This window comes from Lepus europaeus, chromosome 12 (genome assembly GCF_033115175.1).
Source record: "Lepus europaeus isolate LE1 chromosome 12, mLepTim1.pri, whole genome shotgun sequence".
NCBI classification, from domain to species: Eukaryota; Metazoa; Chordata; class Mammalia; order Lagomorpha; family Leporidae; genus Lepus; species Lepus europaeus.
In genome coordinates this window covers 13011915-13039748 of record NC_084838.1, presented here as the reverse complement: position 1 = coordinate 13039748, position 27834 = coordinate 13011915, and the positions used below count along the sequence as shown (strand labels likewise).

Here is a 27834-nt window from a genome sequence, read left to right as displayed (position 1 = left end):
GAATCTCCTCATTGCACTGGAATCAAACTTCAGTTGATTCCTGTACACATCAACTATTGAGGAGCACTGGTCAGAACCAGTGGTTCTCAGTGCTGGCTAAGTGTTGGAAAATATCACCAAGTGATTCTAACAAACCAACATAGGTCCCACCACACAGATTCTGACTTAAGTCAGCTGTGGTGGAGACTGAGTATGGTACTAAAAAAGTACCCCAAGTTGATTCTGACATGTGGCCAAGGATGTGAACCACCTATCTGGATGATAAAACCTCTTCCTGTCACATCTTTGAGAACTAGGATTCTGTGAAATAAGGGCTGTAGAAAAGGCCCTCATATCACCACTTCATCAGAGGTGAGGGAAGGAAGCACTTTTGGTAGAACCATCACCGTCAAGAGATTACGGTTTAACTGATGAAGGACAGTTTCAGGATTCAGAACTTGACCTGTGTCAAAACGTGGCCCTCCCACTAGCTAGTTGTACCCAAAGTGCATGCAAAATACTAATACTTTCCGTGCTTTGGCTGCCCTATTTATAAACTCAGGATCATACTAATAGATTGTTAAATGTACTGAATTAATACATGAAGTGGTTTATCAGCATCTGTTCTTCTGGTAAAGTGTTGAAAATGCTAATTCTTTGAATTCTATATGTTTGCTTGTAAAATCACACATGTACATTTGTCTAGGTCTTCATGAATTAAGTTACCAAAATTCTTCATCCTGAGGCACTAGATGAAATTAACCAGCTTTAAATGCTGATTCACTTAAATACATCTTGTGATTGGTGAAGCATGTAAGCTCCTGAGTGTTTGAAAGTGCCTCACTGAGCAGACAGGAAGCAAGGACTGTTACTCCCGTTACACAGATGGGGAACTGAGACCCAAGCCCTCATGTTTCTTCAGCCAAGAAAGTGAAGATAACTTGCACCATGTGCCAGGGGGCCGGTGAAAGAAACAGGAGAGGAGAGAGATTCCTTAGAAAAGGTCAGCGGTTGAGCTGGGCCTTGAGGGATAGAATAATGTGTGAATGACCAACCGGAGCAGGGAGAACTTTGCAGGTGCAGAAGAGAATACAGGAGTGTTGGGAATGGGGACTGTTTGGGAAAGGCACAGCCGTGTGTACGGGATGGTAATAGAAACAGTAGCTAACATTTTTTTTAAAGATTTATTTATTTATTTGAAAGACAGAGTTACAGAGAGAGGTAGAGACAGAGAGGTCTTCCATCCGCTGGTTCACTCCCCAAATGGCCACAATGGCCGGAGCTGGGCCAATCCGAAGCCAGGAGCCAGGAGCTTCTTCCGGATCTCCCACGTAGGTGCAGGGGCCCAAGGACTTGGGCCTTCTTGTACTGCTATCCCAGGCCATAGCAGAGAGCTGGATCGGAAGTAGAGCAGCCAGGACTAGAACCGGTGCCCAGATGGGATGCCGGCGCTTCAGGCCAGGGCTTTAACCTGCTGTGCCACAGCGCCGGCCCCAGTAGCTAACATTTAATGAATGCATGCAGTGCCAGTTGATGCAGATAACTGCATATACCTCATCTTATTTAATCCTCAGGAAGGTACTGTTTTTATTCCATCATAGAGGCCTCTGGAGAGATTTAGTGACTTGTCGCTTGTCACACAGCTAGTAAGGGCAGACTTAGAATTTGAACCCACGTTCATGAGACTAAAGCCATCTGGCCCAACTTACCACCTAACAGATGGGACATGGGCTCAGGAGTGGTCAGCCACAGCTAGACAGGATGGCTGTGGCAGATTGTAGAGAGCCTCCAGTGCGCTGGCCAGTTGGGTATTCTAGCATGGGTTGATTCTAATCATCATCACTCAACACGGGTCTGCTTTCTTTCCAAAGGTTGGTCCATCCTTTTGAAATCCCAGAGGTCTTCAGTCTTCCCATGGATCAAGGAGATGTACAGTATTTAAAGTGGCTTGAGGAGGGTATGGAGGAAGACTGAGTGGGAGAAGCTTCTGCGTATGCCACTGGCTACATCGGCTCTAGCCTTCGTCAGCTATACTCTGGGGAATAGAGGCCTCTTGTTGGCTCCCAGCACCTCTGGACTCCAGGTTCCTGTCAGCACAGAGGCGCTAACCAACCTGTGGAGGCTGAAGGCCCAAGGCTCGTGAGGCTGGAAGAGAAGGCTGGGCCAGTCAGGCCAATCAAGAACCCAGGGGAACTTGTCTCTGAGTGTTTCACGCTTACATGTGGCCAGAGGGTGGGAAGGCAAGGATGGCTCTGTAGAGACCACAGGGAGGCAGCAGGGAGGGGAAGTTTGTCATCTTTAGTCACTTGGCCTACCTTGAGTACCTAGGGTATGTCTACCTTCTTGTTTTTCTGGGGAAGAATGGGCCCTTGCTAAACCTGGAGGTGTAGGATGATCGTGTCTTTCTAGGGAGACTGGCAACTGCTTTCTTCAAGGATGAATTGCTAATGGTGGAATTTCAGGAATCAAGAATAGTCTTTGAGCTAAAGAGGCTCTAGTTGCTCCTAAGTCCTGAGAGGTGGTCCTGGGAATGACTGGGGGAATATTAGAGCTCAGACACAGCCTTCTGGATTGGAAATTAAGAGTTGACTCTCAACCTGTGACAGCCATCAGGAGATAGTGATGAAGAGGGAGGTTCTAAGGCTACCCTACTAACCTTTTCCTTGGAGCACAGAAACAGCCCTGGAACCTGCTAGGCCAGTGTTTTCTGGGTTCCACAGAGCCCCAAGAGACACTTTGGGGGCTGCCTGTGTGGAGGGAAGGGTCTGAGGTCTCCCATCTATATTCCTACTGGTGCTCATGTACTTTTTAAAAAACATGTATTGCGCTCACTTACAAAACTAATTTTTTAAAAAAGTTTCTTTGTCAAAACTTTTAAGCCACTGCTCTAAGCCACTCTCCATGCGTAGGTTACTAATGGAAACTGAACCACAGTGAAGCCCATGAGTGGTGGTGTGTTGGGTGCACACAGGCCAGCCAAAGTAGCTCACACTGGTTCTGGGGTTCCCCTGTCCTGGCTCCACAGGCCTCTGGTGGGAGAGGAGGGAAGGCAGTGACTGCTGAGCCCCAAGCAATGAGACACTAGACCCAGGCCCCTTCCAGAATCTGTCACAGGTAGCTCTGTTCTGCGGAGAGAGTGGTAGGGGTCCTCGGGTAGCTGTGATATCCTGGGTTTCTCCTCAAGGGAAAGCATGTGAGAAAAGTGGTACCAGCCTCTAGTTCTGATACCTGCCGTGCTTATCAGACTTTCGTGTCCCCCAATAACACATGTGAAGAGGGGGACTGGAGGCTGTGCGGGAGTGGGGCCAGGCCTTCAGGGGGCTGCCTCGGGAAGAAAGAGAAGAGTGATCATGGTGGTGAGCTCCTTTGCTTTTTGTTAACAGATTAGTTTCTGATACATAGTCATATAAGTATTGTCTACACTACTTTAGATGTACCAGGGGCCCCAAAAAGGCCTGCCTCCCACTGTGGTAGGTGGATGGCTGCACTGTGCTGTGCCCGAATGTCTCAGTTGCCTGCCCCAGGTGAGGCGTGGCTTCCCCTATGGAAGGAAATCTGCCTTGGTGTTTCTGCTATCTGTGTGTGTCACAGTCAGAGCCATGTCTGAATCTATTTGAGCTCTTGCAGAGGGTCTGGCAACAAACCCTGATGTTTGAAGGATTTAAACAAACAAATCTGCCTCTACAAGTGCATAATTACTTTTAAATTGTGGAACAGGCAAAATCCCACTTTTCCTTGAACCTTTTTCATGTGGAACTAATTTCAAAGGAGATGGTGGTCTTCAGTGGTTCATTTTCCGTGTTCATTCTGCATGTTATCAGAAAACTGTTGGTGGCTTGCCTTTGCCTTGGCGACATCAAGGCTGATTATTGAAGGAAACGGGAAGGGAGTGCGATATTTACTAAACACTAGCGCTCTCTGCCTGTACCCTGCTAGGTTAAGGTTGTTGCATAACACAGTGTTCCCCTTATTTACAGATGAAACCTGAGATCAGCCAGTACGAGACTCTCTGAGAGACAGATCTAAACATGAACCCATGTCTGATTCTCAGCCTCATGGCTTACTGCCTTTCACTGAACGAGGTTGGGTAAGTCCCTTTGTAGGCCAGAGACCTGCCACAGCCAGCGCTGCAGGAAGAGAGATTAGATCTTAAAACATCAACGTGTAAGTCGCGTTGTTTACTCTTCCACAGCTTTGGAGTGGGGTGGTACCCACATTCTACAGATGAAGGAACAGATTTAGAGGCATTCAGTAACCCCAATGTAAGTGGCCTGGCCCCCCACTCAGAGTGGTGGTGTGGGAGCTGGCATCAGACCTGCACCAGTGTGTCCCAGTGGGAATTCCTTCCCAGCACCTCTTAGGAAGTATGACTCCAGAATCCGTAGAAAACCAGTTGAAGAAATGAGGAAGGGTATTACAATTATCCCATGAAAACCAAAGTCTATGCGCATAGAGAGGTGACTGGTTTGAAGGAATCTTATTTTCACCAAAGCAAAACCAAGAGCAGGGAACACCAGTATGCCCAGTTGAAGGGAAGAGAACCAAGACAGGAGCATGTGAGAGCGAAATGGTCACTAGCTATTCGTCGCTCTTGGTTTAGGTTGTTGTCCTGTCATAGGTGTGTGTGTGGCCCTGTCTGCTAATGGTATGAACACTTCTGTACACATGGGATCCTTTATACAGACCCTTCCTGTGTGCTCTAAGCAAAATAAATTTGCAACTTAGACACATGACTGATTGTAGACGCTGTTATCCTTTCTTTTTTTTTTTTTTTTTAATTTTTGACAGGCAGAGTGGACAGTAGAGAGAGACAGAGAGAAAGGTCTTCCTTTGCCGTTGGTTCACCCTCCAATGGCCGCCGCGGTAGGCGCGCTGCGGCCGGCGCACCGTGCTGATCTGATGGCAGGAGCCAGGTGCTCTCCTGGTCTCCCATGGGGTGCAGGGCCCAAGCACTTGGGCCATCCTCCACTGCTTTCCCGGGCCATAGCAGAGAGCTGGCCTGGAAGAGGGGCAACCGGGATAGAATCCGGTGCCCCAACCGGGACTAGAACCCAGTGTGCCGGCGCCGCAAGGTGGAGGATTAGCCTAGTGAGCCGCGGCGCCGGCCCTATCCTTTCTAAGATACATGAATATGACATTATTTAAATACCACCCAATAAATGTTCTCTGGCATTTCCCAGTCTTTAAATATTATATGAAGGCTACACTTCTTTGTAAATACTACTAAGCTTAATATGCCTATTAAACAAATTTTTTCAGATATCCATGATAACAGGAAGAATGAAGTATTTTAAGCTGTTTAAGCAGTTTCTGACAATTGCAGGTTCTTATTCCTAAATTCCAAAGGTAAGTGTTTGTTATGGACTTGGAAAAACTGACCTAGACCACAGAGCAGCAGGTACTGTCCAGCCTGGGAGGCCCCTGGTCTTGGCAGGGTCCACCCAGCTGCTCATTCTAGAGCAAGAATTGGAACCCAGGTGTTCTGACACCTCGTGCCCTTTAATGATTTCAGCCCAGAGAATAATTCCATTTGTTCCCTCTCCCCAAGAATGGTTTTACTCCAAAGGCAGCTAACAGGTTGAAATAGGAAGAGTAGACAAAGCAGGAGCCATCATCAATGGAGAGGTTTAAGGGCAGCTGTTACTGACACACCCAGGCCCCTCACTGGGGGCTAACAGGAGGCTACATTATACCCAACACTATGGAATTCATTTGAGCCCACAGCCTTCACCTCTCTAGAGCCAGTTTTTCCCTACCCTTTCATATCTTAGATTTCTCTTTTCCAAACTGCCCTAAATTTAAAGTCACATGCGAGGGTACTTCAAAAAGTTCACAGAAAATGGAAGTAAAGGATGTTTATTTTGATGCAACAACAAAAAATTTAAATCCATTCATAGTTTTCCCATAATACACATTTTCCATGAACTTTTAAAAGACCCCTTATATGCAAAAGGTTCCCTCCTCACACCTGGGAGCCTGGCAGACGCTAGCTCAGCACCGAAAGCTCAGAAAATTGAAGCAGAGGACCAAACTGGTACAGGGCAGAACCAGCCGAGCAAGGCCGAGAAGTCACTCCAGTTTGAGTCACATGCCTGTGCGTCCGGAGGCAACCCAAGCCGAATGCTATAGTGTTAGAACAGGTCAGCTTCTACGTCCCCACTCTGCCTGGCAGTAAGGGCCAGGATGCTGTGGTGCCTCACCTCCAGGCAGCCAAGAGCAGGAGCTCTTCCCAGCATCAGATACGTCATTACTGAGAGGAGAACCAGTTTCTCAAAGGGAGAGTTAACACTGTAAACCAGACACATTAATTATAACTTTAATATAACAAATGTTATTAAAAGCAGCAATTCAAAACCATGAATCTTAGAAGGTGCACAGGGTTATAAGGTCAGTTGGCAGTAATGCAGCTATTATCTGGTGTGAATGAAATGCTGGGGTGGGAGTCAGGGTGACCTTGTTAGGCCTTGGGCTGTCTTCCCAAGTGGGAAAGACACCTGCTTCCCTCCTTCCCCCTTCTAGCTCAGAGCCTCGGGAGCTCAAGTAGGGGAAGGTGCAGATGTCCTGGCACAGGCCCAGCTCACCCAGGCTTGTGCAGAAACTTGGAAGGCAGGCCCACCGTGCTGTCTGGAGCCAGCAGGAAGCCACAGATTGCATCTGGGTCCCACACCCCTGCTGAGCCTGGGCTGGCCTCACTCCCACAGGCTCCAGGCAGGGGGCCTCAGAGGCAGCAGCTGTGGAGCTGAGCATGGGGAGAGTCGGGCCCAACACCAGCTTTTCCAGAGGTGGGCTGTGTGCAGAAGGTGAGGTCTCTTAAGGCACTATAGGAACTGAGGTATAAGGCGGGGGCATCTAACCTACCTCAGGGGCCCCTAAACACTCACAGCAGGGGAAGGTCCGGCCTAAGCAGGGAAAAACCTCTTCTCCTAGCTGCTGCCTCTTTCCATCCACCTTGGCCTTCCAGCTGGTGGCTGGCAAACCCAGCCAAGCTAGAGGCTACAGCAGCTGGTCAGGCTGCTCCCCATCTGGTGCCCTGCCCCCAGTCAAGGCACTTTTTTCCATTTTCCAATCAAGCCAGTCAGTTTCTATTATCTCTAGAAGCAGCAAAAATGAGGGGTTCCTCCCCTCCCAATTTTGGTTTCCCTCCAGATGGGCCCAAGTTTGAATGTCAGTTCTAAGAATTCTGTGGATGCTCCCTGCTGGCAGAGGAGACTGAACCACGCAGGCCCTTTAGAAGTTCCAACCTATCCAAAGAGTGATTGTCACTGGTACAGTTGACAGAGGCCATGAGTTCCCCTGTGCCTCCCTATGGGGGCCACGAGGGCTGGAGGAGGGGGCAGGAGCTGGGCTTTCACATTCAGCTGCAACACATGGCCCTGGAAAGGGCCACGAGAAGGCCAAGGGCAGCAGCCAGCTGGTCCTGGAGGGAATGGCTGGCTGTATGTGTATGTGTTCAGATGGAGATGACGGGTACTGCTTGGCTGTACGTGGTAAGTCCAGGGGTGAGAGGCACAGGGAACAGTGTGACCAGTCTGAGGTTTAGCAGGACATGGCTTCAGTGCCTACCTCTCCTTCCCTCTGGTTCCCCAGAAAGGCCAGGCCCTACTCATGGCAACAAAGCAGGGGAAGGGAGTGCCTGGGGAAGGGCAGCTTCTGTGACCTCCCAAGCTGGCTTTATACTGGGGCCCTGGTGCTGGTGCCTTGGGAGGCAGAGCCCCTGCTGCTGACTCCAAGCCAGGGTCTCTGCCACCCGTGCTTTCTTAGAGGCCTTCTTGCATCCACTCTTCCTCCAGGGCCCCTGCTGTCATGATGTAGTCCCCGGGAGGACTGGCTGCCAGGCTCAGGCATGAAGGTATCCAGTGGAGGGGCAGATGTGCACACAAACACACCCAAAGGAGAGGGAAAGGGACTTAGAATTGGGGCCTCAAGAGAAAGGTCACAGGGCCAGGGGAACACCAGAGGATCAGATACGGAGATGGAGAGAAGGGAGGGAATACACACACTGACAGCCAGCAGGGCCTTGGAGACAAGGCAAAGAGTGATGAGCCGTAGACGACCAACGGGCAGGACTGGCACAGCAGAGAGGCGCTGGCCTTGCCCTGGCCTGACAGGCAGGGTCCTTAGCCTTAGCCAGGCACTTGCAGCTCTGTCCTGCTTCCCTCTCCAACCCCAGCCTATAGAAAACTGGGGAGCCTATGGCTTCTGCTGTCCCTCCTTTGGTTTTCAGGGCTCCTGGCACCCCCTGAGGGCCAGTCAGTAGGGGGTGGTCCCTTCCCATTCCACCAGGTACTGCACCTTGCCCTCAGGCGTGACCCTCCGAGCCAGCACCTGGTACTTCTCCCCACAGGCCAACCGTCCGGCTGCACCGAAGTAGTTGGTGATCGAGGACTTGAGGTGTGACAAGGATGAGTCATCCTCGCTGATGCTCTCAAACGTGTGGCTGTCGATGCCTTCGTCTGGACGCTCAGGGCCCGAAGCCCCCTCTGCACTGCTGTCCGAGGGGCAGCGTCCAGCCAGCTCGGCCGCCCGCCGCTTTGCCCGCAGTGGCATGTAGGCTTTGGCTGCCAGCTTCCTCTTGCGGCTGCCCACTGTCCGTCTGTCGGGCGTGGGGGGGACAAGAAGAAACAATCAGAATGGGCGCCTCTCCCTGAGCCATCTCCTGGGTGCCAGGCGGTGTGCCAGCTCTGGATGTGGATCATCTCTGGCCCTGTGAGGAGGAAAGCTGAGGCCCCAGAGAACTAGCCAGCTGGATGTGTCCACTAAAGCGCACGCTGCCTGGGGCACGTACACTGCCAGCCCTGCGCCTCCTGAAGTCTCCAGTGCCGAGCCCTGCTTACCCTGCCGCGCTCCCCACCAGGATTCACTTCAAGCTGGATGGGTCGAATGGGGAGGGGGCGAGGGGCTACAGCTGAGATGACCTTGCACCCCAGAGCCTGGATGGACACACACACAGGAAGCTGTGTGAGACAAATGGACACTTAGGTTCACACAGAAGAAATAAAATCAGAGATGATAGCAGAAAGCCATAGAGATGTCTGGAGACAAGGACCTCAAGACACACCTCTCTGGCCCCTCTCCCAGACCCTGGGAGGCACAAACATAGATCAGCACAAACAGGCCCAGAATCTCTGGTCAAACATCCCAGAACTAGAATGGTCGGCAAAGGTGGTCACAGCCTTCGGCCAGAGGCAAAGAGCTTTGCACAGGGTCTGAACCCAAGCAGTGTGAATGCCTATGTTTAGCCCCCACTGAGCTCCAGGGACTTGGAGCCAGCGGTCCCAGGATCAGACTCAAATCTCAGAAAGCCAGGTTCCCCTAGCTTGCGATTCTGATGTGCACAGTGAGCCAAGCATCAGAGATGGGAGGTTGTGGGGATGGGGGAATGATAGTGTTTGTAACACCTGGAACCACACCTCCAGGAAGCTCACCTGGAGTCATAGGAGAGGCTGGTGGAGGCGGAGCCAGAGGTGCTGGCTGCATCAGTGGAGTCCACATCCGAGAAGAAGGTCTGGCCTGAGCTGGCACTGAGTAGGAGAGAGGGTGAGGCTGCTGTTGGGCCTGGCCTAGCGAGGTCCTGCCAACGCGGCCCTTGGCAATCCTTGGGAACTGTCAGCTGTCTCCCAGCTCTGTCGTGCACCCTCTATCCCAGTGGAGGCTGAGCCTCCCAACACCACACCTGCTTGTCCATCCAGTCTACAAAGTCCAAGGCTTCCCTGCTACCCCCCCTCCCTCCATGTGGTGACACACTGGTGACAATAACAAGCATGGCCTGGGGCACTACACTGCTTATGGGACAAAAGTGCTTTCCTTTGCAGTATCTTGATTGAGAAAAACCAATGAGGTTCTGAGAAGTTAGGGAGTTCAGCTGAAGCCACACAGTGCTGGTGTGCGGGTAGGGGCCAGGGCTCAGCTGTGAACCTTGCTCCCTCCGCCGGGCCCTCAGCTGAACACTGAGTGACCCTTAGCAATACTGAAAACAAAATGATGGAGGGTGTTACAAGCTGAGGGTGCTGTGTGCAACAGCCTGGTGGGGAACGCTTCCTGGACGAAGCAGGGTCTTGGGTTTTCAGGTGTGCAGGAGGGGTTTGTAGGTTATTCCAGGCAGAGGGTGCGCATCAAGCAGCACAGGGAACACAGGGCAGCCCTGGCAACTTGTGGCTAAAGTGTGAGGGTGGGGGCCATGTTAAGGCACCCGGAACACTGCTTGGGGGAGCAGGGGACACAGGGCTGGAGGCTCCAGTGTAGAGACCCCCTCTGGGCAGCCTCTTGCAACACGGGCCCTTTGAACTGGGGGCTTCTGCTCCGCCCCTCTAGAGCCTGCCCATTCGGTTCCATCCCAGAGCCTCCACCAGGCACTTCACTGTTACCTTTTTAAACTCTGAATTTCATCCAGCGTGAAGTCAAAGATGCTGGCCAGGTGGTGGTTGGTGCTCCAGGCCGAGGTAAAGTCACTCTGTGGACACAGGAGAAGAAAGAGGAAGGGTCCGTCAGCAAGTGTCAGATCCGCCCCCCACGAGCACCCTTCCCCAGCTGCCTGCTGTCCAATCAGCCCTGCCAAGGGCTGGGCCCCACCTGGGGTAAGGCCTGTCACTTCCTGTCATTCTGGTCCTAGCTCCGACCAACCACCTGGATGACCTTCACCTCTCGGGCCTCAGTTACTTCAAATGCAAAATGAATACAACAGCCTTTGCCCTGCTCCACTGTCTCATAAAAAGTATAAACCGTAGGCCGGCGCCGCGGCTCACTAGGCTAATCCTCCGCCTGTGGAGCCGGCACACCGGGTTCTAGTCCCGGTCGGGGCACCGATCCTGTCCCGGTTGCCCCCCTTCCAGGCCAGCTCTCTGCTGTGGCCAGGGAGTGCAGTGGAGGATGGCCCAAGTCCTTGGGCCCTGCACCCCATGGGAGACCAGGAGAAGCACCTGGCTCCTGCCATCGGATCGGCGCGGTGCGCCGGCCGCAGCACGCCTACCGCGGCGGCCATTGGAGGGTGAACCAACGGCAAAGGAAGACCTTTCTCTCTGTCTCTCCCTCTCACTGTCCACTCTTCCTGTCAAAAATTTAAAAAAAAAAAAAAAAAAGTATAAACCGTAAAGTGCTGGGGAGACGCAGCGTTGGTCTGTACCTCTCCCAGATCCTCAAGGCTCCCCTGAGTGCTCCGAGCCCTGGTGCTAGGCGGGACTCTGCCACTGCCGTGATGTGTGACCTCAGGGAAGTCGCTGGCCCACCCTGCCCTCCGTGTCCCCACGCTGTGTTCTTGGGAGAAGCTGGGTTGGGAGGAGGCGTGCTCTTGGGGTGCCTGGCTTCTGCCTGTTGCGCTGTAACAGGAGCAGCCTGTGGGGGAGTCCCCAGGGCAAGGGGTGGGGGGCGGGGGGGGGGGACTTAGCTTTCTGCACAGGAGTCCCTACTGCAGCTGACCCTGCATGTGAACGTGGAGAGTAAGAAAACAGGAACTAACACTGGGAATAGCATCTTCCAGCAAAAACTTTGATCTTTTTCTTCTATAAACTCGCCTTTTCTGCTGCTGGAATTCGTGAGGCAACAAACTGTGAAGACAGAAAATGAAGAGGGTGGCCCAGTCAGAGCCAGAGGGCCAGGGCGGCCTGGAGGGAGGGGCCTCAGGAGCACTGCGGGGTGGGCTCTGGGGGAGAAGGGCAAGTCCTGAGGCATGAGTGTGGAGGGTGAACAGTGGGCAGCAGAAAGAAACCCAGGAGGAGGGCTCAGCTGGGCCACAGACCCAGCCCTGATCCAGCAAGGCTGGGACCAAGGAGGGTGATAAGGGCTGTGGTGGAAGGAGCCAACGAACGAGCATCGGGGCCTACGGCCTGGACTGGCCGCTGGATGCAGTCCTCCTGGCTTACTCGGATGCCACCGTACTCTCTGGGCCCACTGCATAGCCCCCTGGGACCCCAGCACTGACCCAGGCTTGCTCTTTCCTCTCTTACGCAGCTCAGAGGCAGCACCGCCGGTCTCGGTGGGCACCAGTCCCTTGTCGGGGAGCAGCTTCCCGGGCGGGTTGGGTGGGACGCGGATGCGCAAGCGAAAGATGCACTTCTTCTTCTTGATCTCCTTGCCGCAGAGGAACCTGAGGGGAGAAAGCTCTGGAGTCTGTCAGCCCATCCTCCGGGGAGTAGCGTCAGACTAGAGGAAGCTCTCTGGATCTAGAGCCAAACTCCAGAGCGGCCTCTGGAGCCACCACCCCCCAAGGCCTGTGGGATGAGGGGGTAGGGTGCAGAGAAGATGCCTGGGGCTCCTCTCTCCTCCATCCTGCTCACGTGTGGTTCTTGCAGCTCTGATCCCTTTTCTCCTCTGCCTCAACCAGCCCCCAGCCCACTTCCTACAGGAAGGCCTCTTCCAGCTCACTGTAGTACATCGCTGGTGGACAAGACTGGATCCTCCCATCTGTTCTCTGGCCTCCCCCAGGGGACTGAAATCACCTCCAGGCATGGAGGGGGCTGTGCACGGGGAAGGCAGGAGGGGCAGGGCTGTGTTTGGGTCCCACACCATGAGAATGTGCGGGGCAGGGGGCGGGGGGACCAGTGCTGAGGTATAGCAGGTTAAGCATCCGTCAGTGGTGCTGACATCCCATATGGGCACCAGTTCAAGGCCCGGCTGCTCCTGCTCTACTTCTGAGCCAGATCCCTGCTGATGGCCTGGGAAAACAAGATGGCCCAAGTGCTTGGGTCCCTGTACCCGTCTGAGAGACCCAGAGGAAGCTCCTGGCTTTGGATCAGCTCAGCTCTAGCTGCTGCAGCCATTTAGGGAGTGAACCAGCAGATGAAACCTCTCTCTCTGTAACTATGCATCTCAAGAAAATATTTTTTTTTTAAAAAAGGAAAAAATAGGCCGGCACCGCGGCTCAATAGGCTAATCCTCTGCCTGTGGCGCCGGCACACCGGGTTCTAGTCCCAGTCGGGGCGCCAGATTCTGTCCGATTGCTCCTCTTCCAGGCCAGCTGTCTGCTGTGGCCCGGAGTGCAGTGGAGGATGGCCAAAGTCCTTGGGCCCTGCACCCGCATGGGAGACCAGGAGAAGCACCTGGCTCCTGCCTTCAGATCAGCGCGATGTGCCGGCCGCAGTGGCCATTGGAGGGTGAACCAACGGCAAAGGAAGACCTTTCTCTCTGTCTCTCTCTCTCACTGTCCACTCTGCCTGTCCAAAAAAAAAAAAAAAAAAAAGGAAAAAATAACTTAAAGAATGGGCAAGACTGTGAGAGGTGCCAGGACAGCAGGACAGCTTTTGTAGAAGCAGGGATCTCATTTATTCCCGACGCACCTCAGCACCATACAGGTCCTGTCACAGAGCAGCAACTGAAGACACGCTTGCTAGGGAGCACATGAAAGAGGGCAGCAGAGAGAGGAGAGAGCAGGAACAGAGTGCGAGGGAAGCGAGGGGCTCCGGAGGGCTGGCACCCCACCAAGAAAGCAAAGGGACAGTGGCAGAAGACACGGCCCAATCTGATCATGACTGAGCTGCAGTGGCGAGGAGGTTGAGCAGTGGTGGTTAGGCTGTGTGTTGGGAACTCTGGCTGGGAACACAAGGACTGGGGGTCGAGTCAGGAGGCTGCAGCCCACCTGAGAGAGGGACTCCATCCCTCAATGCCTGGCCCAGAACGCCAGCTGCTTAGAGCAGGAGGGGCCCTCAGAGAGCAGGGTTGCAGGTGCAGCCCTTCTACAGGGCTGAGTCAGGACCAGGAGTCAGGCTGCTGGGTGGGCTTTGCAGAAGAGGTAGAAGTACTCTGGATCTTGAAGGACAGGGAAGGTTTATATAGTCAGAGAGAAGGGGAGAGGACCCAGCAGGGAGCACACCTTGGGCCTAGTCTATGAGGTAGGAAGAACTTGAGACTGAAATCCCACCTGTGTGTGGGGCCCCAACACCCCTTCCCCTTGCTGTACCCACCGGCTCTTGTAACTGTTGAGAGCGTTGAGGAGGTGCGGTCCTCGATCCGTCACGGGGGTGCTGGTCAGCTAAGGGGAGCGGGGCAGTCAGAGCCAGGGCCCTGGCGTCCGGGCAGGTCCAGCCCCTACCCATTCCTTACCCCATGACCTCAGAGAAGTCTTCTCACCTCTCTGAGCTCATTTCCCTCTCCGCAAATGGGGAGGGAAAACTCTTGGCTTAAATGTATGAGGAGCTAGAAAAACACCCACGCCCTTGACCCCTGATGCCACTCCGTGGATTCTGGCACAACTGCATATGGAACAAACCTGCAGAAATGTTCACTGTGGCCTTGCTGCTAATTCTGGGCAACATGGTAAAGAAACTCTGTGTCCCACAGCAAGGAGTCAAACCATGATGGAAACCAAAGCAGCCATTAGAAGTTTATGAAGACTTGAGTAATGTGGGGAAGCAACGATTTCAAACTACAGACTAAGCCACATGAAAAGAAAAAATACGCATGCAGCAAGACTGGAAGGAAACATTCCTCACTGTTTCTACACGGTATGATGTGGGAGTATGGATGTTTAGAGTATAGCGCTTTATGCTTTTTTGGCACATTAAATAGTTTCTACCAGGACATGTATGATCTTTTATAAATATGAAAAGTTGAAATGTTATTTTTAAAAATGCCAACTCTGCCTACCTTTTAAGGGTATATAATATATATAACATATATGTATATATGTATATCTTATAAATGATCAAGAATTATAAATGAAGACATTTAAAACCCTTGGCAAAAAAACATAAAGATTAATTTTATTTAAAAAGACAGATTTCATGTTTTTCCTGATCAGGGATAACTAATAGAGTACCTAAAATGTAATACATTAGAGTGAAATGGACATTGAGATTTGATGATCGTTTACAGCCCTTATGTCTTCTATTGAGCAATAGTGTTGTTGAACTCTTTTACTTAGTGTAGGGTTAAACTTACAATTATTAAGTAAACTGAAAGTAGATCCCTGTAAAAACTAAGAGTGGGAATGGGAGAGGGAGAAGGGTGGGCAGCAAGTATCACTATGTTTCTAAATCTGTATATATGAGATAAATGAAACTTGTATATCTTAAATAAAGTTAAAAAATTATAATGTACTTTTATACTTTTAAGAAAAAATATCTGCTAATTAAGTATAAATGTTTATCATACATTTTATGTATATGCAAGTCTATGAAATAAAATGTAAATAAATTAAAAACATTCTCAAAGGATTTGCAGCAGTAGAGACGATGCCTCACTCTGCATGTGGTGGAGAGGATCCTTAGGATGTCATTAGGGCTGAGGGGGTCCAGCCCCAGCGTGGGAGTGAGCGGGAGGGCTCATCCCCAGAGCCACACTGACCACCGGCAAGCCGCCCTCCAGCTCTGACTGTCTGCAAGTCTGTTACTTTGTTCTGTAGATCTGAGGCTCCCCTAGTGATGCTCTATTCAGAACAGGATCAGCAGGGGGCAGGCCCACTTCACTTTCCACCTAGCCAGGAAGTCTGGAGTGGGCCAAACACCTTGACCCATGGCCCCGGCTCCCCCAGGCTGAGTTGGTGAAGCCCCACCCTGCCTACTCAAAATCTAGGGTCAGGAAGCCCCTTCCAGGGTACAAGCTCCAAGGCCTGGACTCAGGGATGCAGCAGCTTGAGGGTGAAACTCAGAGACCTACATCTTCTGGGCCTGTCCCGTGTGACCCCAGGCGAACCTCTCTGACTGCCACTCAGACATCCCGTGGCCCTGCATACCTTGCCAAGCTGTAGGAGCTCCCAGTGGTGGTTGACAAAGGCCAGAATCTCCTCGAAGTCAAAGTACTTCTTCTTGCTTTGCACCCCCAGATTGTAGAGGGCTAAGTGAACCACGTCCACCCTGGGCAAGGTGGCAAAAAGGTAGAGCCAGGTGAGGTGGCAGCCTGTGCAGCCAGGGCCACAGCCTCCTGGGTCCAAGCTGAGGGTGGGGGGCAACCTGCAGGCAGGCGGAGGGAGGGGAGCTGCAGGGAGTGAGCAGGGAGGGTCTAGGCCAAGCACTACCCTCTCACCATCGCAGGGGCAGCCGCTCAATGTATTCTGGGCCCTGGTTACACACGGAGCAGAAGAACAGGTAGAACCTGTGGACGGGTGGAGAGGGAGCCTGTGGTGGGAGGGACTGACAGCCCACACTAGGCTGACCTCCTGGTCCCCTCCCAAATAGCAGAATATGTAGCCAGAATGGGCTGCAGCCATCACCTTCCTCCCTCTTAGAGACAGAGACCCCAACCAAAGGACACGTAATATCAGCTTTCCCATGTATAATGCCTTCCATTAGCTGAACCCCACTGGTTAGAAGCTGAACCAAGTTATCCACTTCCCTCGTGGCCTCTACAACAACCCTGGGTAGGGTCAGAGAAGGGCTGTGTTGTCCCTCCTTCCCCAGGCACTGGAAGGGACTGGGCCTTAGGGAAGGCAGGGGTTTGTGTCAGGTACTTCACGAATCAATGGCAGCTAGGGCTGTGGCCCAGCTCAGCCAGGCCTCCCCTCCCTTAGCTGTGCCCGGTAGACAGGTCAGCACTTCCAATGTGTGGGGCCTGCCGGGCCACCAGAACACATTGCTGCTGCCAATTTACTGTTCCGCACCTCACCCTCAGGGGCCCAGCTGGACCAAGTCAGCACCTACCGGTCTCCAAACATCATGGGCTCATTGAGGCACTGGGTGCAGGCCTCATGGAACCACTGCCTGCACCGGTAGCATTGCAGCATCCGCAGGTACCACCTGGAGAGACAGGAGCCAGGTTGAGCCTCGGCAACCATTCCCGACATCAACTCACCGTCCCCCAGCAGAAAGGGAAGAGGACTCACAGCTCTCAAGCCAAGCACAGACTTATCTCCTTTGAGCTCACTAGCTGGTTAAAGACGAGCCACTGACTCCCACAGTGCAGTTGGGTCACAGGTTGGGCTTGCTCCAGGTCGTTTAGAAAGCAAGTGGCAGATGGTGATTCTGCCGTCTCTAACGTCTAAGCCCAAGCTCTTCTTCCTGCCCTGCCACAGTGGAGCCTCCGACTCTGGACTGTGCCCCGCCCGCTGCTTCCCAGACATTCCTGGCAGGCAAAGGTTTGCCTGCAAGACCTCATGGAGCACGAGTAACGGCTCCTCTAAGCTACACGGGGGCAGGTTTTTCTCACCTGGTACTATATCTACCCTACCAGGACCATTCAAGAAACACAGAATACGAATCAAGTGCAAAGCAGCACTCCCTTAAAAACAATCAGTGCTTTGTGCACACCCTGTCAGGTGCAGCCCAGGTTAAAATGCAGATTCCTTGGTCCTCTTCAATGTTTGGGGGGCCTCTCAAGTGTGCCCACTGAGCGTGGAGAAGCACTGCCAGTGTCAAGGTGCCTTAGGGAAGTGGTGCCTGCCTCTGCAACTCCTGCCTACTGAAGTCCCACTCAGAGCACGCAAAATCTATCCACGCTGGCAGGAAGAGAGAAACAGAGACAGGAAAACAGCCCGAGAGAGGGCCATCCTGGGACCAGGGGCCCCCAGGTAGAGAAATCAGCCCCCTGGTTAGCCAGACTCCCAGCTGTATCCAGTAAGCATCTCTCCCTTATCCCCCTAGGAAGCTGACGGCGCTGAGGTAATTGAGCCCATTTAAGCGAGTTGCCCAAGTTCGCCCGGCTGGGCTAGGAGGCTCCAGGTCTTTAACGCGCATTAGCAGGGCCTGGGTGGCAGATTCACGACTTCAGCGGCTTTTAAGGGCTGTTTCCTGAGGGCAGAAGCCCTTTTATTCTGTGGTTCTTCCACCAGGCTTGTGCGTCAGCCCGAGAGAGCAGACTCCACTGCCCATGGCGACGTGGAGGCCCAGGAAAGTCAGGCCAGGACAAGATCCCCGACACAGGACGCCCAGCCCCTCCCCCCACCCCCACCCCCACCCCCGGGGCCTGCACATCTCTAGGGCGGAGGATCTTAGTACCTCACCAGAAGCCTGTTTCACGGGCTCCGGCCACGAAGAGGTGATCCCAACTTGCATGCATTAGTAACCACGACCACCACCGCCACCAGGGAACAGCTCACACCTTTGAAGTGCTTACCAAGTGCCAGGTACTGGCTAACAAGGGACAGTCCAGGATTTGGACGTCCGGGGAAGCTCGGGCCTAGGCTCCTAACCACGCTTCAACACCTCCTCTCCCACGGGGCTCCGTCCCAGCCCGCTGCCCCGGAGTGCGGGACTCCACCTAGAGCCCGGTGCGCGGGCTTTTTATCTCCCAGCTCTCCCGGTGAGGTCCAGCCCTGGGCACCACGCCGAATTCTTACCTTCGGGGCCCGCCCCTGGAGGCCCGGCCTCCTCAGAGCCTTCCCAGCGGCCCACACTCAGGGCCCGCCCCTCGCCATCCCGCCCCCGCGACCGACACCCCGAGTCCGTCCCTCGAGGCCCCGCCCCCGAGGCTGACACCTCGAGTCCGCCCATCTCGGCCCAGCCCTAGCGCTGACACTCGGGTCCGTCCCCCGAGGCCCCGCCCACTCGGCCGACACCCCGCCCCCGAGGCTGACACTCCGGGTCCGCCCATCTCGGCCCCGCCCCCAGGGCCGGCACTCGGGTCCGTCCCTCGCGGCCCCGCCCCCAGGGCTGGCACTCCAGGTCTGCCCCTCGCGGCCCCGCCCCCGCCACGCCCCCTCGGAGCCCCGCCCCCGCCGTCTCGGCCCCGCCCCTCCCCGGGCTTCTCCCAGGGGCCTTACTCTCCCGGGCCGCCGCAGTAGCAGTAGCACTGCTGCTGGTTGGTGCGGTGGGGCGAGTCCCATTCGAGCTCCTCCGGCTGGTAGGACAGCACCATCTTCACGGCCTGCAGCGTCCTGGCAATGGCGCCCTTTTTCAGCGCGCCGCCTTTCTGGGGGGGGAGAGGGCCGGAGTCACCCCCAAGGTGCCTCCGAGGAGATGCTGCCGCGCGTTTGGGGGGACCCGGCGTGAGACGAACAGGGGGCCTCTCACACACCCACAACCCATGGTATCCGGGAAGGCTCTCCGCTGCAGTCAACAGTGATCCGGGCAACCAGGGAACCTCTGGCAGCGTGCGCCGAGTGTGGGCGCCCCCGTGAACTTTCTCCACCTTGGGAGGACCGCCCCCTGACCCACGGCCATGTTGCAGCGGGGGAAACTGAGGCACGGCGCGGTCAGAGGGCCGGGCCAAGGTCGCGCTGCCCCGAACCCCCCGCTCGGCCCTTCTGCGGGGAGCTGGGGGTCTGCGGTGGGGAGCTGGGGAGAGGGCTCACCCGCACAGCCAGCGCGAAGATGCAGCGCCGGCAGAACCAGGGCGTGAGCAGGGGCCGGTCCGAGCTGCCTGCGATGGGGATGTGGCACTGCTGGTGGTAGCCTGTGGCAGAGGAGGGGGCGGTGAGTACTGGAGAGGAGTGGTGGCTCCAGCCAGCTGGTCGCAGGCGGCAGGGCAGGCTGGGCTGTGGCACCTCCTACCAGCTCTGTCAGTTACTGGGGGGGGGGGGGCAGGCTGGGAGGCCATGCACCCCAAGGTGGCCAAGCCGCTGTCCAGTTTGGGGACTAGAAGACAGCACTGGCCAGTGGAGAGACACTTGGCTTCAGCACCCCGCCCCCACCCCTGGGCCTCCCTTGCAGAGATGTGAGCTCCCACCCCTTCACTCTGGATTCCAGAAAGCCGGCTGAGGCCCTGACAGTCTGGAGCAGTGCCCTGCAGGGGCCAGTGCAGCAAGCGGGGGACCCCCAGGTGGCCTGGCCCCCACTCACCCAGGCCACACTTCCCACAGATGAGGATCTCATTCAGTGGTCCCGAGGTCTTCCCCAGGCAGATGCTGCACTTGGGCTCCTCCCCTGGGACGCCGGCTGGAAGAGAGGCCGTTTCTGGTGAGGTCTGCTTCCCAGGGACAAGGGGTTTGAAAACCGTAGCCCAGTCGGGGTGCTGGGCCTACTACTGGGTTCCATCTGCCACACTGAGATCTGTTAACATCTCATTCTCAAACTGGGGAGACCCGGCTCCCGAGAGGTGAGGTCCCTTGCTTAGCTTAGTAAGTGAAGGGGCAGGACTCAAACTATGGCTGTTTGACATCAGGTCCTTTGTCCTTTCAATCACATCATGCTCCCTCTCCTGCCTAATTAAGCTCTTTTTGTTTTGTTTTATATTAAATAATGTTTAAAATGTATTATGGAGTTGTTCGGCATAGTGGTTAAGACACCCATGCCCGGAATCTGAGTGCTTGGGTTCGAGTTTCAGCTCCAGTTCCAGCTCCCTGCCAATGCACACTCTGGGAGGCAGAAAGTGATGGCTTTAGTAGTTGGGTCCCTCCACCACCCAACCCTGGCCATTGTGAGCATCCAGCGAGTAAACTAGCACATGGGAGCTTGCTCATTCTCTCTCTCTCCCTCTCTCTCCCCCTCTTAAGTATATTTAAAAAAAAATTGGAATAATAATAGGATACTATAATGAAACTCCATGTTCTCATCATCAATTATGAATTCATGGCCAGCCTTGTTTCAATTATATTCCTCCCAACTTCTCCCTCCTGTAATTATTTTGAATCAAGTCCCAGATACCTAATCATTTTTCTCTAAATATTTCAGTATGCATCTCTCTGAAGGACCAGGACTCTAACATAGCTACATTCCTTTATTGTACCTAAAAGTTAACATTAATTTTTTAATATCAACAAATTCAGTGAGTGTTCACATTTCCACTTGTCTCTTAAATTAAAATATCCTAACAATTTTAAGTGTGTTCTTTTTGAATCAAGATCCAAATAAAACCCACACATGGTGACTGGCCAATATGCTTTTACAATTGTTTTTAATTTACTGGTTCCCTCTTGTTCTTTTTCTTTTTTTCTTCTGGGAAGAATAGATATGTCTTTATGTGTGAAAGCTTGAAATGTATACATTAAATACATTTTGATGGGTGCTTCTGTCTTATTTTCCCAGCGGGCTAAATTATCTTAAAGGGCAGAAATGATGTCTCTTCCAGTCTGCAGCCCTGGTGACTCATACAGAGTGGCACACAGCAGGTGTGGGACCTTGCCCCTTATTTCCCAATATGACCCCAGGAAATCGGTGTTACTGAGTAGGGTCCTAGCTGGCTTAATGAAGCAACAGATCCATAACTAGGGCAGTGCCCAGCCATATGCGCTCATCCTGGGAGATGCCAGGGCGCCGCTGATCTGCCTGGGAGGAGCAGTCACATGGCTGGAGAACAAGTTGTCTCCCTACACCCCCCATGGTGCCTGGCACCCGGTGGGCCCTCAACATCAGATCTTCTCCGGCTGGTAACCAGCACAGGGAATCCTTACTGCTTCAGATCCTCAGACCATAAATGTAGGGCGAGAAGGGCTTGGAGCAGGACCACTCTGCACTGGCCACAGTTTCTTGGAGAAAGGGACTATTTGAAAGCTGTTCTAACTGGCTGGGTTCTGTGGCCTCTCCTTGGCAGGCTTCCTGGAGTCATCTCTTACGGTAACACATTCTTTAGAAATTGCTTCCCTGTAACTCAATAGCACTGGGATAAGCACTTTACGTGGATTATCTCATTTAATCCTCCCAACCACCCAACGAAGCCAGGACTTTCACCACCTCCTTTCAGATGAAGAAAGAGATGGAGAGAGGTTATGTTACTTGCAGCCCCCAAGTGGCAGAGCCAGAACTTGGTGCACTGTCTCTCTGGCCCTAGGACCCGCTTCTGCCTTCCAGAGGGAGCACAGGTTTTTTCTCTCATGCCAACTCCGGTAGCACCTGCTCGGGGCTCCACGTTGAGAATCTAAGAGTGTTGTGACAGCTGCTGAGGTCTGTCGTGTGCACGGGGAGGGAGAAGGGTGGCCCGAATGCCCCTGATCTGCCTCCTCTGGAAGACAACGTCAGCTCTCTGCAGGCAGGGATGGTGCCCGGACCCAGGTCCCTCTGCATCCTGGCTCCACTGGGCTTCGCCATCTCTACTCTGTCCTCCTCTGCTCTCTTTCTCTGTGTCCCATGCTCAGTTCCCTGTCCCGGGATAGAGCTGCCTCAGCCAGGTTTCTTCACATGTTGATAGGGGAACACTGCTTAGATCCTCTGGTGACAATTCTGATCAACAATCTCTTTCTCGCTCCCATCCTGACCCAGAGCAGGAGAGGAAGTGCGATAAGGAAGCAAACACAGGCCTGAGACCCAGGGCCGCTGGCCCCGCCACTCCAGGGGACAGCAGATGTCTCAAGGCCAGTCATCTGACCACCACCTCAGGGGGGCGGGGCTTATGGGCAAGGGCAGACGCCAGGAATAAGAAGGGGGGAGTGAGGGGGAAATGCAGAAGCCAGCAGAGGAGAGAGGCCCTGGGGCGGGAGGGGTCCCCAAAAGGTTAGCACACTCACCATGCTGTATGTCCTTCCACAGGACCCAGTATTTGGAATTATCTTCAAAAGTCACCAGGCAGCTTTGCTTGGAACTGCTGACCTGGGGCACAGAGAGGGGGCAGTGTGAGCAAAGGGGCCGGACAAGGCTGGACTGGGATGAAGTCTTCCTCTCCTCGGGCTCCAGAAAGCAGAGCGGGGCTACACAGCTCCTGGAGGGAGGTGCACGCCTGGCCACTGACGTTGTACACTCAGGGACTGGGGGGTTGGGGGGAGCGACACTTGGTAAGAGTGCTGAGAATAGAACAGGCCAGGGGGCTAGCGTGGTGGTGTAGCAGGTAAAGCCACTGCCTGCAATGCCAGCGTCCCATATGGGCTCCAGCTCGAGTCCCGGCTGCTCCACTTCTGATCCAGCTCCCCCTGCTAATGGCCTGGGAAAAGCAGCAGAAGATGGCCCAAGTGCTTGAGCCCCTGCCTCCCTCGTGGGACACTAATGAGGCCAGATGGTCGTCCGTGCTGCTCTCCAGCCTGGCTGTGGGTTGCGCTGCAAGCACTCAGAGCCTTTTCTAAGGAACTGCTTGGCTGATGTTGGCGCTAAGGCTGGTTGGTGCCTGCAAGAACAGGCTCTAGCTCCTCTTCCTTTTGGGCAGGAAGGCCCACCAGGGCCATTTCCCATCAGCCCCCCTTCCTTGAGCTCTGCTCTAAGGCCAGGCCAGGGGACGAGCAGAGAGACACAGAGCTCAGGGCCTGAGAAGAAAGGTTTACCCTCTTGATCTTCCCGAGGTAATACAGGCCATCTGTCCAGCGGCACAGCACGTACTGGCCCTCCGTCAGCTTGGACATCAGGTCTTTGAAGTTGTTCTGGGCCTTCGCCAGGGCCCCCTTTTTGGGGAGGTGGCTGGTGGCACCATAGGAGTCCCGAGTCGCTGGCTCCAGAGCCCGAGTCTCCATCAGCCTCTGCTGACACTGGGACAAGAAGAGAAGAGAATTTTTACTTCTTGCTTCCCGGCCCCAGACAGCCTCTAGGGAAAGGAAGGGAGCTGTCATTTCTGTACCATGGGCTGTGTGCCACACGTGCCTAATAGCTCACCAAATCCTCACGACAACCCTGTGGGGGGGACATTATTATTCCCACTTTTCAGAGGGGGAAACTGAGGCATGGCAAGGCGAAGTGGCTGACGGGGCAGAGGCAGAGCCATGGTTCACAGCCAGGGGAGTGGATTCTAAGTCCTGCTCCCTCCTCACCTAAACCCCGATGCCTATAGAGAGTGGTTCCCTCTGCCTACATGCAGCCAAGTCCCTGGCTGGGGGCCTGAGCCACTCCCTGTCCCAGGAGGCCTCTGGGCGGAGGGCCTTCTCCAGGCAGCGGCTGGAGATTTTCACACCCCCTCCTCCGACCCACTCGCCCACTGAGATCTTTCCAGAGAACACTCACCTTGAAAGGAAAACTCCCGGGTGACTTGTGAACTGCTATAGACTTGGCCACCTGAGGCTTCTGTAGTCCCCCCTCTGTTCTCAATTATGGGATGGTTTAATGGAAACCAGTTCTGGGGCATTTAAACCAGCTGGTGCTTCCCCCAAGACGCAGATCTTCTCCGAGCTGTCAGGGCATCCCCACACCAGCCTCTCCCTGCCCGTCTCTCAGCTCCCCTTAGATGCCTGTTCCCAGACTCTCCTTCCCTCCCTCCCTCCCTCCCTCCCTCTCAGCACGGCCAGGGTCCTCACAAGCCCCATGCATCTCTGACTTCTCCAGAGCCGGCCAAGTTCAAGCCCAGTGATTTCTGGCATCCATGCCCATTTTGTCATCCTCTGCCCTGGTTTGAGATGAGGCTCCCTCATCTTTGCTTGACCCATCCATCCATCCATCCATCTCTCCATCCATCCTTCCATCCATCCATCCATCCATCCATCTCTCCTTCAATACCTGTTTCCTGAGCCTTGTGCTCGCCTTGTGCTAGGGCGGAATGGTACCGCTGGCACCCAGGGCTGCACGGGGGCCCCTCCCCCCCGACTTCCTCAGGGCCACCAGCTCCCTTCCAGAAACCTGCAGGGGCTCCCCCCAACCCCCTCCTCCCCTCACTTGGCTCCACGTCCCTGCACGCCCTCCCTGCCACAGCCGGAGGCCCGTGCTCGCTGTGCCCTGCATGCATTGCGCCGTCTTCCCCCTTCGCAGCGATGCCGGGCACCTGGCGTCCCCTGTGGGTACGCGGGTGTACTCCTGTGAGCCCGCGTAGACCGCTGTCTACAGCCGAGAGCCGATGAGGCGTGAAACTGCATACGTGTGTGTGTGTACACACGCGCGCGCATAAGGGGCTCTGCGGCCGGTAGGGCCCTGCTGGGGGCTCCCGGGACCGTGGCGTGGCCGCGTTCCCCGCCACGGCGCTCGCGCTCCGCTCCTGTCTCCGAGGCTCTGGGCAGGGGACGCGCTCTGGATCCCTGCTCGCTCGCCGCCACCTGGCTCCCCTGGCGCGGGGGCAGGGGCCCGGCCGCGGCAGGTTCACAGACTGACACTTCCTCCCCCGCTGCGCCTTGGGAGCCGGCCCGGTCGCCGCGCCGCCCTCCCCGCCGGGCGGGGGCCCCCGGGTGGCGGCCCCCAGCCCGCCCGCGTCCTCCCGGAGCGGGCCCCCGCGGGCTGTGATTGGCTGATTCAAACCCGTCAGCAAAGCAGTGCCTGTTTGCGGGTTCCCGTCGGCGTCCAGTTCAAATCCGCGGCGCCCGGAGCGCTGGGCCGGGCGGGGGCAGGAAGCGAGATGATTCATGCGCCGGGGCCTCTCCCGGGGCGGCCGTTGGCTTTTTTAAAAAGGGTGTTAAGGCGGGGGGGCCAGGCTCGCGGGCGGACCCCCTGCGGTGCACGCGCTCCTCTCCGCGGGCGCTCCCCGCCCGGGTCCGCCGCAGCGGGACTTCGGACGTGAGCGAAATCCCAAACGCCCCCTTCGGTCCTCCCCTCCAGCCCCCGACAGCAAGGGACGAGGCTGGGGGCCAGCAACTGCGACCTGTCACCCACGCCCCCCCCCCCGGCTCGGGCCCTGGTGGGCACCGTCCACCGCCACCCCCCACGCCCTGCGCTCCGCTCTGCTGGGCTCCGTGCCCCCCGCTAGAGTGCGGGGAGAGTCCGGGAAGCGCGGGAGGAGTGCGGGCGGGGAAGGTGCGTCGGGGCGTCCCCGCCCGGGCCGCCGCCGCGGCGCCACTTACCGCGGGGCTGCGTGTCCGCCGGTCCCACTTGGAGTCTGGCCACCAGGCGCATCGGCGGCGGAGGCGGCTGCGCGCGGCCCGCGGCTGCCTGGCCGAGTGTCCGCCCGTGGGGCCGGGGTCGGGGTCTCGGCGGGGGCGGGGCGGGGCGGGGGCGCCGCGAGGAGGAGGGGGAGGCGGAGGAGGGAGGGGCCGGGGCGCTCAGGAAGGGGCCCCCCGGGCGCGGGGCGCCATCTTTTTCGCGTTTTCCCGCGAATTATTGACGTCCCGCTTATGTAATTAGCAGGGGCAGCGCCGCCCTCGCCATTGGAGCCCGCGGCCGCCGGGCCCCCGCAGCGCCGCCCGCCCGCGCCAGCCCGCTCCCGCCCCCGAGCCGCCCCCGCGCTGCGCCCGGGTCCCCGCCCGCCGGCCCTGGGCGCACAGAGACGCGGAGCCCGCGCCCGACCCGGGCACACACGGAAGCGGCCGCGCGCGCGGGGCCCAGGCGCACGGCTGCCCCGACACGCAGATACAAGGCCCGGGACGCGCCGCACCTTGCGCTTCCCGCAGCCACTCTCCGTAGAGAGAGCGTGAAATAGCGCGGGGCGCCCCCCACACTGTGCCCGGAGCGCGGACACACGTCACGGCACACCGCGTCTGCCGCACAGACCCCGGGGTGGAGAGAGTCGCGGTCCGCCCTGGGAGGGGACACGGACGCACGCGCGGACAGGTACCGGGCGCCTGGCACGGACACACGGAATGCATCAGGCACCCAGAGAAGCGGCAGACACTGCGCCCACAGGCACAGCTTCTGAGTAAACGGCTCCCCAGGGACAGACCACAGGCACAGTCACAGCCAAAGCGGGTTGGGGGGCAAGGGGCAGGGCTCCAATCAGACAAAGTCCCTGCCCCCTGGCGGAGAGGCAGACAAGTCCCCACCCAGACTCCCTCTTGGGGGGGGGGGGCAGGGGTGGTGAGAACACTTGCTGACATCCCCTCCCCCCAGCCCTGCCATCTGTCCCTTGCGCCGCCACTTCCCCCCCCCCCCCCCCACCAATCCCTGGGCCATCACACTGCAGACGCCACAAGAGAGGGGTGTGTGCATTCGTGGGTGTGAGCAGTGGACAGCACTTCCCCACCCCCCAGAGTTCAGTCTGGCCGCTGTCAAGTGGCCCGCCCTTGGCCATCTGCCGCCTGGCCTTGGGGTGTGGTCTGTCCAGCCGGCCTCACTGATTAGCCTGGCTTTCCCACTTGCCTCCTTGCTGCCTGCCTCCTACCCCTCCTGCCTTACTGTCCCTTTCTGGGTCCTTGAGCCAAGGCAGAACCTTGTAGACCTGAGCACCTGCTTGCACTCTGTCTGAGCTTGGAAAGAAAGCAGGGAGCAGCCCCACCAGACAGGCTCCCAGTCTTCAAAGGCAAATCTCCAAGTCCCACATGGGCCTTCAGGAATGCGCTACTTAATCACGCTCTGCCAAGAACACGTGTCCAACTGGGGCAGGACTGATGACGGGAGCGAGGCCCTGCCACTGGCTTCCAGGCTGAAGGGATCCCCCTGCAGGTTGCTGGGGGCAGAGGTGACAGAGGGAAGTGCCCACCTCTGAGGGTCACGGGCCAGCTCCACCCATTCCTGGCTGAGGGACCCTCAGAGGGTCACTTCAACTTTTCAGCCTGCCTTCCTTATCTAAAGAGAGCTGTTGGGAAGATAAGTATGGATGCAAAGCCCCGGGAGCCCAGTGGGTGTGCAGAGCTGATTATTGAATTTCATCCAGAAACTGTTTCCAGTGAGTGGCTCCCCAACGTGGGACTAGAGCTGGGGGCTTGGGGCGTCCAGGGGAATAGGAGAAAAGCGGCCCTCAGTCTCGCTGGGAGTCAGTGCTGGACGAGTAGCCACACACGTGTATACAAGCAAGAGGGGCTTGTGCAAGGGACTGCGCGTGGACATGGGGAGAGCTGGCTTTGAGTCCAGCTCTGCTTCTGAGCCGGTGTGAGAGCCGGGGTGAGTGAGTCCCCTTTAGGCCAGGTCTCCCATCTGTTCAAAGGGGATCATGATCGGATCCCATCTCACAGGGCCACTGCACAGATAAACGATAACACAGTTTTAACATGGTCATGAAGGAGCCAGTGTTACTTTTAATTTTTTAATTTTATTTTTTTAAAAAGATTTATTTATTTATTTATTTATTTATTTGAAAGAGTTACACAGAGAGAGGAGAGGCAGAGAGAGAGAGAGAGAGAGAGAGAGAGGTCTTCCATCCACTGGCTCACTCTCCAACTGGCCACAATGGCCAGAGCTGTGTCGATCCAAAGCCTGGAGCCAGGAGCTTCCTCCTTGTCCTCCCACCCGGGTGCAGGGGACCAAGGACTTGGGCCATCTTCTACTGCTTTCCCAGGCTGTAGCAGAGAGCAGGATCAGAAGAGGAGCAGCCGGGACCCGAACCGGTGCCCATAAGGGATGCTGGCACTGCAGG

At 55.8% G+C, this 27834-nt stretch overlaps 2 protein-coding genes across 12 annotated transcripts in view; one reads left to right on the top strand and one right to left on the bottom strand.

Annotated features, from left to right (window-relative positions):
- The window catches only part of LOC133771587 (protein CutA homolog), a 39866-nt gene extending 25310 nt beyond the window's left edge, over positions 1-14556 (top strand). For 3 of the 5 annotated variants that reach the window (XM_062207671.1, XM_062207669.1, XM_062207668.1), the window contains one exon: positions 1851-4749. In XM_062207671.1, coding sequence (XP_062063655.1) covers positions 1851-1953 — 103 coding nt within the window. In that variant the 3' untranslated portion in view covers positions 1954-4749. Of the gene's footprint in view, positions 1-1850; positions 4750-14247 lie in introns of those variants that run through there. The other 2 variants (XR_009867592.1, XM_062207670.1) reach the window with 2 other exon arrangements.
- Positions 5509-25473, bottom strand: PHF19 (PHD finger protein 19). Of its 7 annotated transcripts, none has more exons than XM_062207661.1 (15): positions 25391-25473; positions 22964-23164; positions 22220-22301; positions 19620-19715; positions 19133-19233; positions 18602-18750; positions 16545-16640; positions 15931-15999; positions 15641-15761; positions 13872-13939; positions 11894-12058; positions 11432-11519; positions 10344-10429; positions 9405-9500; positions 5509-8572 (listed from the first exon to the last, which is right to left on the bottom strand). In XM_062207661.1, the coding sequence occupies exons 2-15, from the start codon at positions 23147-23149 to the stop codon at positions 8230-8232; spliced, it is 1746 nt and encodes a 581-aa protein (XP_062063645.1). In that variant the 5' UTR covers positions 23150-23164; positions 25391-25473; the 3' UTR covers positions 5509-8229. The 7 variants fall into 7 exon arrangements, with proteins under 7 accessions (XP_062063645.1, XP_062063646.1, XP_062063650.1 ...); XM_062207662.1 differs by lacking the exon at positions 25391-25473 and adding an exon at positions 23634-23877; XM_062207664.1 differs by lacking the exon at positions 5509-8572 and having other exon boundaries at positions 9413-9500; positions 11487-11519.
- Positions 25474-27834: the final 2361 nt, after the last annotated feature.